Raw genomic sequence first — 16,978 nt, forward strand, 5'->3', positions numbered from 1 at the left:
TCTTTTGTTAATGTCCAGCAGGATTGTAGGAGACTCTGATATGTGCTCATGGTCTAAGAAAACACAAACTTGATTTCAGTTAGCCACAGCATACTCTAAGCCATCCACATCTGGAATATTTGAAACAAAGACCTTTCCCATTGGCCAGCAAAGCCCAGGACTGATCATTGGTTCTTCACAACGTAAAGGAAACTTTAATTACTTGTTTTAAACCTCCATTGCTAGAATCAAACACACTGAGAATTTTGAATGTTGAGCCTGATGACACTTTTAACAGTGGCTTGCAGCATACACTATGTATGAATACGACACTTACTGGCTGTATCTCAGTTTGTATACAGTCTTGATTTCTGTGCTATGAACCTACAAAATCTTCGGGAGAGTCCAGGTGAGTTCAACCTGAATTTTCCAATATCAGATGGAAAGTTTTTAACCCAGTAAGTTACATGAGTTCAAACAACCGTGAGAAAGAGTAAAAGACAAAAGAGGAGGCAAATGTTGGTTTTATATTTGATATAAAGAATTATATCTGTCCATTGTGATTTGGTTTATATAAGTGGTTCAATGTCAAACATTTTTCCAACAATGAACTCAACATTTTTCTTTCATTTAAATAAGAATAGTTTTTTGAAGGTATAACTATTGAATGCAGTACTTCTTAAAATAAAATGACTCAAAAAATAATATGACTCAGCTTAATTACCTGAATATCACTGTGTATATCACTAGTGTGGTGTAGGCTACAATGTTGCAGCACAGTCAGTGTCTAAATGTTTTTTTTCAATTATCATATAATTGTACATAATATAATAATACTATATAATTACTAATGACAGTATAATTTGACTTCATTCTCATTTAGTGTCTCCATGATAACTGATGCTGTGTAGGCTATAAAGCTGAGAAGAAGTCAAGGTCTGATCACAAATTCAGCCATAGATGGTTTGCCAGGTTAGTATTTGTCTTTTGTCTCTTTCGTTCTTCATGGTGCTCTCTTTGTCTTTTAGAACCTTAGTATAGGCTATTAAATCATCCAGACATGTTCTGTTGAAATATTTTCTGAATTAGGCATTTAATGCATGATATGAGGTTCACGTCATTTTAAATTTTTTTCTTATTTTTATGCACTCAAATCAACGTTGTATAATATATATTGAATGACCTACAGTGATTCTTTCAAGATATTAACACAGTTTTAGTATAGGAATGGTTCTGTCTCACTGTTTTTGATCACGACATGTAGTTACTCCTAATAAACAGAGTACAATGTATATATTCTTTGCAGATTGAAATAACATCATTAAGTGTTAAGCATAACTATTGTTAGCACAATTTCTGAATGGATATATTATGTTAATATTGCAGCAATGACACCAATGTTGAACGTCACCCAAATGGGGACATGCTGATTAGGAAATAATTACTCACTGTGAAAGCTCTTTGACTCACCTCTCAGCATAACTATTGCAGGAAAAAACAATATCTTTGTTCAAACTTGATATTCTTTTGTCAGAAGTTCGATGTAAATACTTCCAGTTGAAAAGAAATAAGAACCAATGTAACTGAAAATATTCTGAAAGCTATCAAGTATTTCCGAACAATACCTCAGTCAGATGTATCCTGGCAATTGCCAGCAGTCTTGGAGGTAGACTGTTATATACCCTCACTTTCCGTCACATTAAGCCTATGTCTATCCCATGCCACTATGTGTCACTCTCTCTGTGTCTCCTGAAACTATTGTTTTTCCCTGACGTTTTGGTTACTTTCAAACCACTGATAGCTCCCTTGACTAATGTCTCCTCATTAGAAACTTCCAAAATTCTCTTGACATCAACTGAAAGTAAAAAAAAAAAACACTAGAAAACAAGCGCTATTACAGGTCTCTTTCCGGACAAAGGAATACAGTCAACACTTTCTGAACACTTCAAATTTCCTTCTGTTACAAAGAAAAAAATCAGGAGAGAAGTACAGTGAAAACAAAACAAAAAAAATAATGAAAGCATATTGTCCTTTCCCTCTAGGTTCAAACCAACCACAAATATAATTAAGCAGGTTTTGTTTTTTCAACTAAAAGTCACTCAGGTTTATGAACACAAAGTGATGGTAATCACTGTCCCTTGACCAATTGCTTCTTCAGACTTGCTGAGTCAGTTGAGTTGCTACCTGTGTTCCACTCAATTAAAAAATATATTTTCACAAGGAATGAAGACATGGCATGTAGGTCTGTATCTACTGAGTTTATTATTGCCAGTCTGCACAATGAACAGTTTCCCTATAAATGGTGCTATACACAGTGACAACACAACATTTATGGTGTATTTGAAAAATTTCTTCCCATTGACTTCTTTCTGATATTCATGCATTGTGCGTTTGACTGTGGTTGTCTGTGCATATATTTCTGTGATTATTAATATCCATTGTAAGCTGGTCAATGAAGTATTGATTCGATTTGCTGACTTATGTAATTGTATAAGACTGAACCTAATGTCTATAAGGCTGTCAGCTGTTTACAATTTATGCATTTTCACTGGTTCAACGACAGAGGACACTAACCAGGCAACGATGTCTTAGGCGGACATAATCGTGCCTGTGTGTAGTTGGTGGGAACGCAATTACATCGATGCAAGTTGATTTTCTGTCCTAGAAATGGCCAAACCAGGACAGGGCAACTTGGGCGGGCATGCCTGTGCCTTTCTTGAGCAACACCTGTGTAGCTGGTTGGAACAAAAGTACACAGATTCAGATTGATTTTGTGTCCTAGAAATGCCTGTTAAGCATACATTGAATTGTTGAATAGTCTACACAGCTTGGGAAATACTTTTTTTGGTAAAACATCTGCATTTTGTGTGTACTTCATCCATGATGTGTGGACATGTACATGCTTTATGGTTTGTGCCACTGGGTAGGGCTTTGGCAACAGGGGCCCTAGCAGCAGTACGGGACAGAGTGTACTGGCTCAGAGAGGCTGAAAAAAGCCCAGTAGATTTATGTAACTTTATGTTTGTTTTTTTTCATAACATTTCAAGGCTGCAAATGTAAATAGCGTATGGTGCATTTAGTCTGGGGTGCAGTAAAATAAACCATTGCATTAGCATGCTATTGTGCTTGTACTATCTGTTTGGAAACTACCTGACAGAGGGTTAACAGAATACTAACTATAGAGGTGTTAATTAATGTGACTCCTGCATTTTCTGGAATATAATTTGTGAACAATGTAACTTTGCACTGTCCAGTGCTATTAAAATAAAAGTATAACAGTTCAATATATTGAATATATATTACTGTTGAGTGTATGCGTTGTGTGGAAATGAAAGTGGTGATGTTGTTGACCTGCCAAGGGTTGAAGTGATAGAGTCTGGAGCAAGAAAACAGCTCCCTCAGAGCTGAAGAAAATTTACTTAAACCATTAAGGGGACAGTGAGTGAACTGTGAGTGTTCTTTCCAAATTTTTGTGCTGGTAGTTTTGAGTCTTGGGGCATCTTGGGGCAGTTACGCTGAATTACATTTACCACTTAAAATGTGATAACCCACCCACAACTAATGATAAAGAACACAGATATGTATATTGCTCAGATAAAGCAGGAATAAAATTATTTAATGCAATACATGTGTATAACAGGCTACTTGTTCTATGTAGAAGATGTAAATGTACACAAAATAAGCATCAGCCTATGGCCATTTTTGTTTGTTATCAAAACTTCTATACTCCTATACTTTTCCTATACAAAAATATAACATGTCGAGAATATATTTTTTTTAGCACAATAAATATATTGAAAATTTAGGATGTTGCTGTATATTTCTGCTTTGCATTAAGATTTTGTATGTACTTGGAATGTATACTTGGGCTGAACAGCACATTTCTATGTTTGCATTTACGTTTATTCATTTGCCAGATGCTTTTATCCAAAGCATGTTGTAAGTAAGGCAGAGTACAACACAAGCAAAAGTCATACAAGGAGTCAATATTAAAAGTGATGTATGGCCAAGTTTCAATATTTCTCAATATATTTAGTTTTCATAAAGGTAACCACGTTACAAGTTACCATGATATACAACTACTATGATTAAAAACATGACTGATGTACTCAGGGATGGCAATATCATTACTTGCAAGGGTGACTGAAAATTCCTGTTCATGTTACATTTGAATCAAAATTTTATCAGTGATATATCCAGGTGTACCAGTAACAGGCAAACATATATATCAGTCAGTACACAATTTTGATCTTGAGGAGTCAGTGTGAAATATCTTTCCAAAAATGATCATTCTAAATGCTTTCCTATACCAGCTGTAAAAGAAAGCATAAACAATAGGATTAAATGTTGAATTTAAAAGGCCAATCCATGCAAGTGTATCAAATAAAACAGGTGGAATGGAATAATTGACTATTGGATGAATGACATTGCATGAAAAAAATGGGGTCCAACATGACAGGAATACCCCCATAACAACTGCAAGAGTCTTTGTGGCCTTCCGCTCTAAGTTGCTTAAAGATTTTTTGTTTTTTTCAGAGTTCACATTCTGACAGGCAATGCTGTTGATGGAACGGGCTTGCTCCTGTGCAACGCGGAAGATTTTCTGATAGATTCCAACCATAATGAACCCTGGGATGTAGAAGGAGAGAACTGAAGATATTGAACTTGAAGCCACAGACTGAAACAAAAGACACCTTCCTATACAAGCAACATTTTTATAATAGAAGTCCTCAACGCCCAAAATGTTCAAGTTCAGAAATACCATCCCAAAACCAACAAAGGCAGACACAATCCAACTGACCAGGACCATGATCACTGAAACCCCATTTGTGATCTTACTGTGGTAGTGGAGGGGTTGGCAAACAGCGTAATATCGATCAATTGAGATGAAAGACAGATTTAAAATGGATACAGTGCAAAGCATAACACCTGCACTAGTGTGGAATTTACAAAACAAGTCTCCAAAATACCAGCAGGATTCAAGTGAGCGCACCATGCTGGGGGGCATGAAGATTGCCCCCAAGAGGAGGTCAGCCATGGCCAGGGAGAGGACGAGGTAGTTGGTTGGTGTGTGAAGCTGTTTGAAGTGAGCGATGGCGATGATAACAAGTAAGTTCCCACATATAGTAAAAACAATGGCAACCCCAAAGAAAGCGTACAGTGGAGCCCGTATTGCTGTTGGAATGATGAACTTTGGGCAAGATCTATTCATAGACTCATAACAGAAGTGTTCAGTTTTCCCAGTTTGACTGAAGTTCATGATTGATTTCTTTGTGGTCCAATCAGGCAAGTTTACATAATCTAGAACAGAAATCAGGAAAGTATGTTATTGTAGTATAACGTGACATTTGGTTTATACAGTATTCGTAGTCCACATATTACAACCTCAGTCATTGCAAAACCTATGTGTCTTACCTCCTTAAGTTATTATACAATACACAATAATGTTATATATTCCATATATGAAAATATGTAAAATACACTTTTAGGCATATATGATTCACTAATATATTGGATAGAAACACTAATATATTGGATAGAAATTATAATGCTCCAATACATCTTTCATTAGCTGATTCATTAAACAAATCCCCTCATAATATTTGACACACAGATGACAGTTATGATCTCCTAAACTGCTCCCCAATAAAAAAAAAATTTTTTTTTTTTAGTATATTTTTTTTATATCTTCAAGCCTTACCTCAGTCAGACATCTTTTGTTACTGTCCAGCAGGTTTGTAGGAGGCTCTGATATGTGCCCATGGTCTAAGAAAAGAAACTCATGATTTCAGCTGGTCACAGTATACTCTAAACCTTCCCCTTTGGAATGTTGGGTCCTGGATTTTCCATTGGTCAGCAAAGCCCAGGACTGGTCATTGGACCTTCGAAAGATAAAGCTTTAATTACACTCAAGGCACTTCATTGGCCCTCTGGTTGTACTTCTTGTTTGGGAGCTCCACAGGCAAGTTATTGTCATCTCAGCAATATTGAACCATTTTGATGAATCACGTGAGTTGAAACAACAATAAGAAAGAATGAAAGACAAATGAAAAGGCAAACATGGGTTTCACTTTTTTCTCAGACTTCACCAATAACAAGTGCAAATCTTACTAAATTTATTTATTGGGACCAATTTAAGGTTTATTGCTTGTGGCAATTAATCCAAGATGAAATTCACTGTATTCAATTCTAAAGAGCTTTATTTTGTGCCATTGCACCCAAATTGATATTGTAACACATAAACTAAACCAAAGCAATTCTTTCAAGAGGAACATTTAAACAGCATTATTATAGATATGATTCTCTCTCAGTGTGTATGCAGTTCATTCTTATAAAGAGAGTGCACTATACATGTTTTTGCAGTACAGGTTGAAATAACCCTGTTAAATATGTTAGCACAATTACTGATTGAATCACAATCAGATTAAAATGATCACTTACCGTCAATGCTCTTTGGTTCACCTCTCAGCATAAATTGCTTCAAAAATCAATGTCTATGAACTTGATTTTCTTTCTAAATTTTACTTTCAGTTGCACATAGATGACAAAGTAACTGAAATTATTCTGAGGGCTATCAGGTATTTCTCTACAGTACCTCAGTCAGATGTCTTGTGGCAATTGCTGGTAGCACTGGAGGAAGACTGTTATATACCCTCATGGTCCGATAAATCAAGCCTTACTATGTCTATCCCATGTCACTATGCATCATTCTCTGTGTCTCCTGAAACTTTTGTTTTTCCCTGACGTTTTGGTTAATCTCAATGCACTGATAGCTCCCTTGACGAATATCTTCTCATTCCAAATTCTCCTGACATCACCAGAAAGAAAAAAAAAAAAAAAACACTATAAAACAAGTGGTTTTATGGGTCTCCTTCCGGACAAAGGTACACAGTCAACACATTCAGACCACTTCAGATTTTTTTCTGTTACAAAGACCAAGCAACAGGACAGACGTACAGTGAAAGCAACAATGAAAGCATATTGTCCGTCTCCACTTGGTTTACAATGACCACAAAATTAAATAAAGTATGATTTGTTTTCTTTCTATGGTGTGGTTGGAGTGGGCCTGTCTCAGCATGGAAGATTGTCTGCAAGTATAATGAACCTGTGTAAGTGGTTTACTCTTTCTGCAGATTATCATGGATCATCCATAAAAACTTGTGGATGCCAGGTGAAAGCCAAAGCACAAGTGGCAGAAATGCAACAATAGACAGATTGTTTGAACACCCTTTATTTTACTTATCTGTCTTGGAAAAGTTTGGTGTAGCTCTCTCCAGCTTCCTGGTTCAACAGTAGAGGACCCAAACTCGGACAGGGTTACTTGGGTGGGCATACTTGTGCCTGTCTTGAGTAACACATGTGTACTTGGTCTGATCAAAATTACACAGATTCAAATTGATTTTGTATCTGAGAAATGCCTATTAAGCGTACATTGAATCGTTGAATATGCTACACAGCTTGGGAAATAGTCACTTCTTTGCACCGGTAAAACATCTGCATTTTATGTGTATTTCATCCATGATGTATGGACATGTACATGCTTTATGGGTTTATACCACTGGGTAGGGCTTAGGAAAAAGGGCCTCAAAAGCAATAGGAGACAGAGTGTACTGGCGCATTGAGGCTGGAAAAAATCCCAGTAGATTTATTTAACTTTATGTATTTTATTTTTTTTTTTTCATGACATTTCAAGGCTGCAAATTTAAATAGTGTATATACATGTGCATTTAGTCTGGGGAGAAGTAAAATAAACTACCATTGCATTAGCGTGCTATTGTGTTTGTGCTATCTGTTGCAGACTCTACCTGACAGAGGGTTAACAGAATACTAACCACAGCGGTGTTAATGAATGTGACTCCTGTATTTTCTGGAATACAATTTGTGAGCAACGTAACTTTGCACTGTCCAGTGCTATTAAAATAAAAGTGTAACAACTCAGTATATTGAATATATATGACAGCTGAGCATATTAGTTGTGTGGAAATGAAAGTGGTGATGCCGTCGACCTGGAACAAAAAAACATCTCACCCAGAGCTGAAGAAAATTTGTTTAAACCGTTACAGGGACAGTGAGTGAACTGGGAGTGTTTTTTTCCAAATTTTTGTGCTGGTAGTTTTGAGTCTTGGGGCATCTTGGGGCAGTTACACTGAATTACATTTAGCACTTAAAATGAGATAACCCAATATCTCATTTTCATCTCAGTATACTTTGACTGAACAGCATATTTCTACATTTACATTTATTCATTTGCCAGATGCATTTATCCAAAGTGTCTTATAAGCGAGGCAGCAAAAGTCATACAAGGAGTCACAATATTAGAAGTGATGTGTGACCAAGCTCCAATATTTCTCAATATATTTAGTTTTCATAAAGGTAACCATGTTACAAGTTACCATGATATACAACTACTATGATTAAAAACATGACTGATGTACTCAGGGATGGCAATATCATTACTTGCAAGGGTGACTGAAAATTCCTGTTCATGTTACATTTGAATCAAAATTTTATCAGTGATATATCCAGGTGTACCAGTAACAGGCAAACATATATATCAGTCAGTACACAATTTTGATCTTGAGGAGTCAGTGTGAAATATCTTTCCAAAAATGATCATTCTAAATGCTTTCCTATACCAGCTGTAAAAGAAAGCATAAACAATAGGATTAAATGTTGAATTTAAAAGGCCAATCCATGCAAGTGTATCAAATAAAACAGGTGGAATGGAATAATTGACTATTGGATGAATGACATTGCATGAAAAAAATGGGGTCCAACATGACAGGAATACCCCCATAACAACTGCAAGAGTCTTTGTGGCCTTTCGCTCCAAGTTGCTTAAAGATTTTTTGTTTTTTTCAGAGTTCGCATTCTGACAGGCAATGCTGTTGATGGAACGGGCTTGCTTCTGTGCAACACGGAAGATTTTCTGATAGATTCCAACCATAATGAACCCTGGGATGTAGAAGGAGAGAGCTGAACCTATCGAACTTGATGCTACAGACTGAAAAAAAATACAGCCTCCCACACAAGCAACATTTTTATAATAAAAATCTTCAATGCCCAAAATGTTCAACTTCAGAAATATCATGGGAAAACCAACAAAGGCAGATACGATCCAACTGACCAGGACCATGATCACTGAAACCCCATTCGTGATCTTGGTGTGGTAGTGGAGGGGTTTGCAAACAGCATAATATCGATCAATGGAGATGAAACACAGATTTAAAATGGATACGGTGCAAAGCATGATACCTGCGCTAGTGTGGATTTTACAAAACAAGTCTCCAAAATACCAGCAGGTCTCAAGTGAGCGCACCATGCTTGGGGGCATGAAGATTGCCCCCAAGAGGAGGTCAGCCACGGCCAGGGAGAGGACGAGGTAGTTGGTTGGCGTGTGAAGCTGTTTGAAGTGAGCGATGGCGATGATAACAAGTAAGTTCCCACAGATAGTAAAAACAATGGCAACCCCAAAGAAAGCATACAGTGGAGCCCGTATTGCTGTTGGATAGATGAACTTTGGGCAAGATCTATTCATAGACTCATAACAGAAGTGTTCAGCTTTCCCAGTTTGACTGAAGTTCATGATTGATTTCTTTGTGGTCCAATCAGGCAAGTTTGCTCGACCTAGAACAGAAATCAGGAAAAAATGTTGTTGTGGTATAAGTTAACATATGGTTTATACAGTATTTGTAGCCCACACAGTGCAACCCTAGTCATTGCAAAGCTATATGTTTTGCTTCCTTAAGTTATTATATAATACACAATAATGTTATATATTCCATATATGAAAATATGTAAAAATACATGTATGGACATATATAAATCAAACACTAATATACTGGATAGAAATAAAAATGCTCTGTGCATTAGTTGTAATGAAAACCCAATGTCCCTGAAAGATTTGTTAAACAAATCCTCTTCTAGGTCATCTCATAATATTTAACATACACAAATGACAATTACAATGGTCCCCAAAACAACAATTTTTTCCCTGCAAGCCTTACCTCAGTTAGATGTCTTTTGACGCTCAGATATGTGGTCATGGTCTAAGAAAATAAAGTCTTGATTTCAGTTTGTCACAGCATACTCTAAGCCTTCCCCTTTGGAATTTTGGGTCCTGGCATTTTTCATTGGTCAGCAAAGCCCAGAACTGGTCATTGGACCTTCATAAGACAAAACAAGCTTTAATTACACTCAAGCTCTCTGGCTTTGTGTCTTGTTGGAAAGCGCCACAGTTTAGATATTGTCATCTCAAGACTATTGAACCCTTTTCAGGTGAGTTCAAACAATCATAAGAAAGTGTGAAAGACAAAAGGCAAACATGGGTTTCATTTTAACCTCAGACTTCAACCACCAGTAAGAAGTGCAAGGCTTACTAAATTTATTGTTTTGGACCAGTGTTACATTACATTACATCCATTTAGCAGATGTTCTTATCCAAAGCAACTTCCAGCACAATATAATATAAGTGTGTCATTAAGATAAATGAGCAACACTGTCGGCCCAGGCTAGCAACACTCCCAAGACCAGAGCACCATTCAAGCCCTACCACAAGTTAACTTACGCAACCTGACTAGACTAGGGAAGTCAAGTATACTACCATACATCAGTGGCTAGGTTTATTGCTAGGTTTATATATGTAGACTAACCCAAACTAACCCATTCTTTGAAGTGCAATATTTATGTTTAATAAATGTGTATTTTTTATGCAGTTCATTCTTTTAAAGAGAGTGCACTGTACAATGTTTTGCAGTACAGATTGAAATAACATTGTTAAGTAAATAAGCACAATAACTGATTGAATCAGAATCGGATTGAATTTATCACTTACTGTCAATGCTCTTTGGTTCACCTCTCAGCAAAAATTGCTTCAAAAAACGATGCCTTTGAACTAGATTTTTTCTATATTTTGGTGTAATGACAATCAATATAACTGATAATAGTTAGAAAGCTGTCAGGTATTTTTCAGCAGAACCTCAGTCAGATGCATCCTGGCAATTGACGTAGACTGTTTTATACCCTCACTTTCCATCACATTAAGCCTATGTCTCTCCCATGCCACTATGTGTCACTCTCTCTGTGTCTCCTGAAACTATTGTTTTTCCCTGATGTTTTGGTTACTTTCAAACCACTGATAGCTCCCTTGACTAATGTCTCCTCATTAGAAACTTCCAAAATTCTCTTGACATCAACTGAAAGTAAAAAAAAAAAAACATTAGAAAACAAATGTTATGATGGGTCTCTTTCCTGACAAAGGAACAGTCAATGCTTTCAAAACACTTCAAATTTCCTTCTGTTACAATGATGAAAAGTCAACAGAGAAGTACAGTATAAACAACAACAAAATTAAACAATGAAAGCATTTAATTGTTTTTCAGACCTGCTCATTGAGTTGAGTTGCTACCTGTGTTCCACCCAATATGAAAAAAAAAAACTTCATAAGGACTGAAGACATGGCATGTAGGCCTATATCTACAGAATTTATTATTGCAAGTCGGCATAATGAACAATTTCCCTGTGAATAGCACTACACACAGTGATAACACACAATTTACATTGGATTTTAAGAATTTATTCCTGCTGACTGCTTTCTGATATTCATGCATTGTGCATTTGATTGTTGTTGTCTGTGCATATATTTGTGTGATTATTAATATCCAGTGTGAATTGGCCGGTGAATTATTGATTTGACAGACTGGCTTATATAATTGTAAAAGACTGAACAAATGTGATTTCTTTGTAAAGCTGTCGGATGTTTACAGCATATGTGTTATTACTTGGATTACCCTCAGGAATGTCTTGCTACCAAAATATTGTTACTTTGCATGTTCTCTGGCTTTTAACTCTAAAATGAAGGAAGGTAAAAAATGCAATTAGGAGCAGTGAGCACCTGTGTTTGTTCTATCTTTTTGGAGACTCTACCTGACAAAGGGTTAATCGAATACTAACCACAGAGGTGTTAATAAATTTACATTTACATTTTACATTTACTTCATTTAGCAGATGCTTTTATCCAAAGCGACTTACATAGGTTACAGTTCTTTACAATGTTATCCATTTATACAGCTGGATATTTACTGAGGCAATTGTGGGTTAAGTACCTTGCCCAAGGGTACAGCAGCAGTGTCCTAGCGGGGATCGAACTGGCAACCTTTTCGGTTACGAGTCCTGCTCCTTAACCACTATGCTACACTGCCGGAGTCTACAGGAGTCACACTAAATGTGAGTCCTGTATTTTCTGGAATGAAATTTGTGAACATGTATGAATGTAACGTTGTGAACATGTGTGAACATTTGTGAACATGTATGAATGTAACATTGCACCATCTAATTCTGTTAATATAAAAACATAAAAATTAGAATATGTTGAATATCTGTTACATTTGAGCATATGAGTTGTGTGGAAACCAGCTGTCAACCAGCCAAGTAAACAGGGTTTGAGTGATAGAGTCTGGAGCAAAAAAAGTACCTCCCCCAGAGCTGAGGATTTGTTTAAACTATTAAAAGGACAGTGAGTGAACCTCAACTAAAACATGATCTGCGTACATCAGCTTTAGTGTCATGTTAAACTTCTATACCCCTATATTTTTCCATATATATCAGTCAGTACACAATTTTAAGCTTGAAGAGTCAACTTGAAATATCTTCCCAAAAATGATCATTCTAAACGCTTTCCTATACCAGCTGTAAAAGAAAGCATAAATAACAGGATTAAATGCTGAATTTAAAAAGCCAATCCATGCAAGTGTATCAAACCAAACAGGTGGAATGGTATAATTAAGGAATGGATCAATGACATTGCATGAAAAAAATGGGGTCCAACATGACAGGAATACTCCCATAACAACTGCAAGAGTCTTTGTGGCCTTCCGCTCTAAGTTGCTTGAAGATTTTTTGTTTTTTTCAGAGTTCACATTCTGACAGGCAATGCTGTTGATGGAACGGGCTTGCTCCTGTGCAACGCGGAAGATTTTCTGATAGATTCCAACCATAATGAACCCTGGGATGTAGAAGGAGAGAGCTGAACATATCGAACTTGAAGCCGCAGACTGAAAAAAAATACAACGTCCCACACAAGCAATATTTTTATAATAAAAATCTTCAACGCCCAAAATGTTCAAATTCAGAAATATCATGGCAAAACCAACAAAGGCAGATACGATCCAACTGACCAGGACCATGATCACTGTGACACCAGTGGTGATCTTGGTGTGGTAGTGGAGGGGTTGGCAAACAGCGTAATATCGATCAATTGAGATGAAAGACAGATTTAAAATGGATACAGTGCAAAGCATAACACCTGCACTGCTGTGGATTTTACAGAACAAGTCTCCAAAATACCAGCAGGTCTCAAGTATGCGCACCATGTTGGGGGGCATAATGATTGCCCCCAAGAGGAGGTCAGCCACAGCCAAGGAGAGGACGAGGTAGTTGGTTGGCGTGTGAAGCTGTTTGAAGTGAGTGATGGCGATGATAACAAGTAGGTTTCCACATATTGTAAAAACAATGGCAAACCCAAAAAAAGCGTACAATGGAGCCCGCATTGCTGTTGGATAGATGAACCTTGGGCAAGATGTATTCTCAGACTCATAACAGAAGTGTTCAGCTTTCCCAGTTTGACTGAGGTTCATGATTGATTTCCTTTTGGTGAAATCAGGCAACTTTGTTTAACCTAGAGCAAGGAGAAGGAAAGAATGTTATTGTAGCATAATATGACATGACATATTGTATATGCAGCATTAGTAAAGGACACATTACTCCCTCAAAGAAACAAGGAAAGTGTGTTATTATAGTATAAGGTTTATACAGTATTTATAGTCCACACAGTATGACCTGTCATTGCAAAGGCTGTGTGTCTTGCCTCCGTAAGTTATTATATAATACACAACAATGTTATACATTCCATACATGAAAAATATGTAAAAATACACCTATGGACATATATAATTCAAACACTAATACACTGGATAGAAATTAAAATGCTCCATGCATTATTTGTATTGAATACCTAATGTCTGTGAAAGATTTTGTTAAATAAATTTGCTCTAAGGTCAGCTCTCAGTATTTGACATACACAAATGATAATTATCATCCCCTAAACTGGTTCCCAAACGAATTTTTTTTTCCCCAAAAAACTTACCTCAGTTAGATTACTGTTGGCTCTGATATGTGCTCGTGGTCTAAAAAAAACAAAGTCTTAATTTCAGTTAGCCACAGTATACTCTAAGCCATCCAAATCTGGCATATTTGGAGCAAAGATATTTCCCATTGGTCAGCAAAGCCTAGGACTGGTCGTTGGACCTTCATAAAATAAAGAAAGCTTTAATAACACTCAAGCCACTTTACTAGCCCTGTAGCTTTGCCTCTTGTTTGGAAGATCCATAGATTAGCTATTCTCATCTCAACGATATTGAATCATTGATAAATCATGTGATTTCAAACAACCGTAAGAAACAGTGTAAGACGGAAGAAAAAGCAAACATGAGTTTCAATTATCCTCAGACTTCAACCAGCAGTAAAAAGTGCAAAACTTTCCAAATTTATTTATTTATTTATTTGAACTAATGTAAAGTTAATCAATCCAAGATGAGATCCCTTGCATTCAAATTCTAAATAGCTTTGTTTTGTGTTGTTGCACCCACGTTGATATTGTAATATGCAGACTGACCGTAAGCAATTCTTTGAAGCAGAATATTCATACAGCAGAATTATAGGAATGATTCTCTCTCAGTGTTTATGCAGTTAATTTTTATAAACAGAGTGCACCATACATGTTTGTGCACAATATGTGAGTGAATCAGAATCGGATTGAATTAATCACTTACTGTGAATGCTCTTTGGCTCATCTCTCAGCATAATTGTTTCAAAAAACAACTTTCTAAATTTTACTTTCAGTTGCACATAGATGAGAGGTCAGTGCAACTGAAAATATTCTGAAAGCTATCAAGTATATTTCTCAACAGTACCTCAGTCAGATGTCTTGTGTGAATTGCCAGCAGCACTGGAGGCAGACAGTTATATACTCTCAAGCCTTACTATGTCTGTCCAATGCCACTCCGCACCATCCTGTCTGTGTCTCCGGGAACTGTTGTTTTTTCCCTGTTGTTCTGGTTACTGCTAACTGATCCCTTGACTAAGGTCTCCTCATAACAAACCTTGAAATTCTCCTGACATCAATCGCAAGTAATTTAAAAATCTAATCATTAGATGTCACTGGTTAACAAGGGAAACTCAATAGTGTCAGTTCAGTTCTGACAAGTGACAGTTTTGTCCTTACTAGTGACAATCAGTCTTTATTGGGAAGCATGTTATTTGAGACATTTATTTTCTTACTAGTTACAATTTTACCTTGCTAACTGTCTTTCTAGTTGCATTAAAGTTCTTACTAGTAATGTTAACTAACTTGTTAGAGGCAACTCTGTTCTCTACTAGTGAGGTATTTTATTTCACATGTGCTGTTTATTTTCTAACTAGTAACAGTTTCGTTCACAGTTCACACATATTATGTATTTATCCTTGCTAGTGATAACAATGTTCTCAATTGTGACAGTTCATTTCTTTCTAGTGACATTTTTCTTACATGTTAAAATGATGATAACCTTCATTTGAATATGAGGGTCTAAGCAAGAAAACCTTTTAATATTCTTTCAACATACCTCCGACTGTCTGAAGCAATATGTAAAAAAAAATGTTTTGCCTTTGAAGGTCTTTTGCATATTTTACCTTTTTGCCCATTCAGATATCTCAGGATAACTGAATGGGCAAAACATTACAATTGTTAGCTAGCTAAGTCATTTTGTACAGCTGGAGTGCAGCTAATCAGCTAATTTCATTGTTGCGACTCACACATGGCTTGTTCAGTTTAAGTAGCCCATTGTATAACTTATTCTTTTTGGAAGTGTGACCAACACAGGCAACTGCAATTCTCGATTGATGTTTTCGACTCATAGCCTACCACATTTAAGGCCATACTGTAAGTATATGCAATGTATGTAATGTAATATAATATGCTAGATACGAAGACTGGTTTATATTAATAAAGTTTATATTAATAAAAATGTGCAATTTATTGAACTGGTGAGTGATGCCAATGGTTTGATTTCCATGGTATCATAAAGCACAGACAACATGATGACCTAAAAAATGAATTTTGAAATTTGAAAAACAATTTCTTTTTCAATTGATGGGAGTTCTTGCTTTGTCAGAGTATGCTAAAACTGCTTGTTTCAGATTGGTCAGCCTCTTCTTGGCAGTCTGCCATAGTTGGACCACCTGAAAATTATTTGCAGAAATTAACATACGCCCCCTTTTATGACACGCCCCCTCAAGTGTGACATTTCACATGTTGCTGTCAGTTTCTTACTAGTGACTATTTCAGAATCTAGACCTCTATTAAAACAAATATGGGTATCAAGCTAAAAAAACAGGTTAACAAAGGAAAACCAAAATACCTGATGGACCAGGAAAATTTTTTGGTTACTTTAAGAATGGTCAATGAGCCAGAACCACACAAAACTCTTCAGGACACTAAATACCAACTTCTGCCAATCATACAGATACACTTATTGCCCCCTACATACAGTAAAGACCATGAGCTTTATAAAATGTACATTACACAGAAAATGCGCTTTCTAGGGGATAGAATGATGTGGAGTTTTGTATCATGTCACACTATACTTCATACATATACTCCACAGGTGGGAGTAATACTGATAGTGTTACATCCTGTTCCATAGGTGTCCCTTTTTTCATGTGACCGAAAATAGCATATATATGTTCATTACACCAACTAACAGGTGATGGAGACTGTGAGCATAAAAATGATTTAATTTAAAAAATGACGTGACAATATTTCTAGATCTAATTTACACCTTCGCAAGATTATGCAAAATAATTCATTAGTGTTCTACTTGATCCTTCTGTTTCATGTTTTTTTATATTTTTGAACATTGGAAGACTTACATTTTACCATTTAATTGACATAAATATCCCCAAA

At 36.3% G+C, this 16,978-nt stretch overlaps 3 protein-coding genes across 3 annotated transcripts; all 3 read right to left on the reverse strand.

Moving 5' to 3' along the window:
* Positions 1–4,207: 4,207 nt before the first annotated feature.
* LOC118792283 (trace amine-associated receptor 1-like) lies at positions 4,208–5,239 on the reverse strand. The gene has a single exon (XM_036550100.1). It carries the CDS (start codon positions 5,237–5,239, stop codon positions 4,208–4,210), a length of 1,032 nt encoding a protein of 343 aa, XP_036405993.1.
* A 3,294-nt stretch (positions 5,240–8,533) lies between these two features.
* LOC118792302 (trace amine-associated receptor 1-like) lies at positions 8,534–9,565 on the reverse strand. Its single transcript, XM_036550127.1, has one exon. The coding sequence runs from the start codon at positions 9,563–9,565 to the stop codon at positions 8,534–8,536; it is 1,032 nt and encodes a 343-aa protein (XP_036406020.1).
* A 3,016-nt stretch (positions 9,566–12,581) lies between these two features.
* Positions 12,582–13,613, reverse strand: LOC118792429 (trace amine-associated receptor 1-like). Its single transcript, XM_036550274.1, has one exon. The coding sequence runs from the start codon at positions 13,611–13,613 to the stop codon at positions 12,582–12,584; it is 1,032 nt and encodes a 343-aa protein (XP_036406167.1).
* Positions 13,614–16,978: the final 3,365 nt, after the last annotated feature.

This window comes from Megalops cyprinoides, chromosome 17 (assembly GCF_013368585.1).
Source record: "Megalops cyprinoides isolate fMegCyp1 chromosome 17, fMegCyp1.pri, whole genome shotgun sequence".
In the NCBI taxonomy this organism is placed as follows: Eukaryota; Metazoa; Chordata; class Actinopteri; order Elopiformes; family Megalopidae; genus Megalops; species Megalops cyprinoides.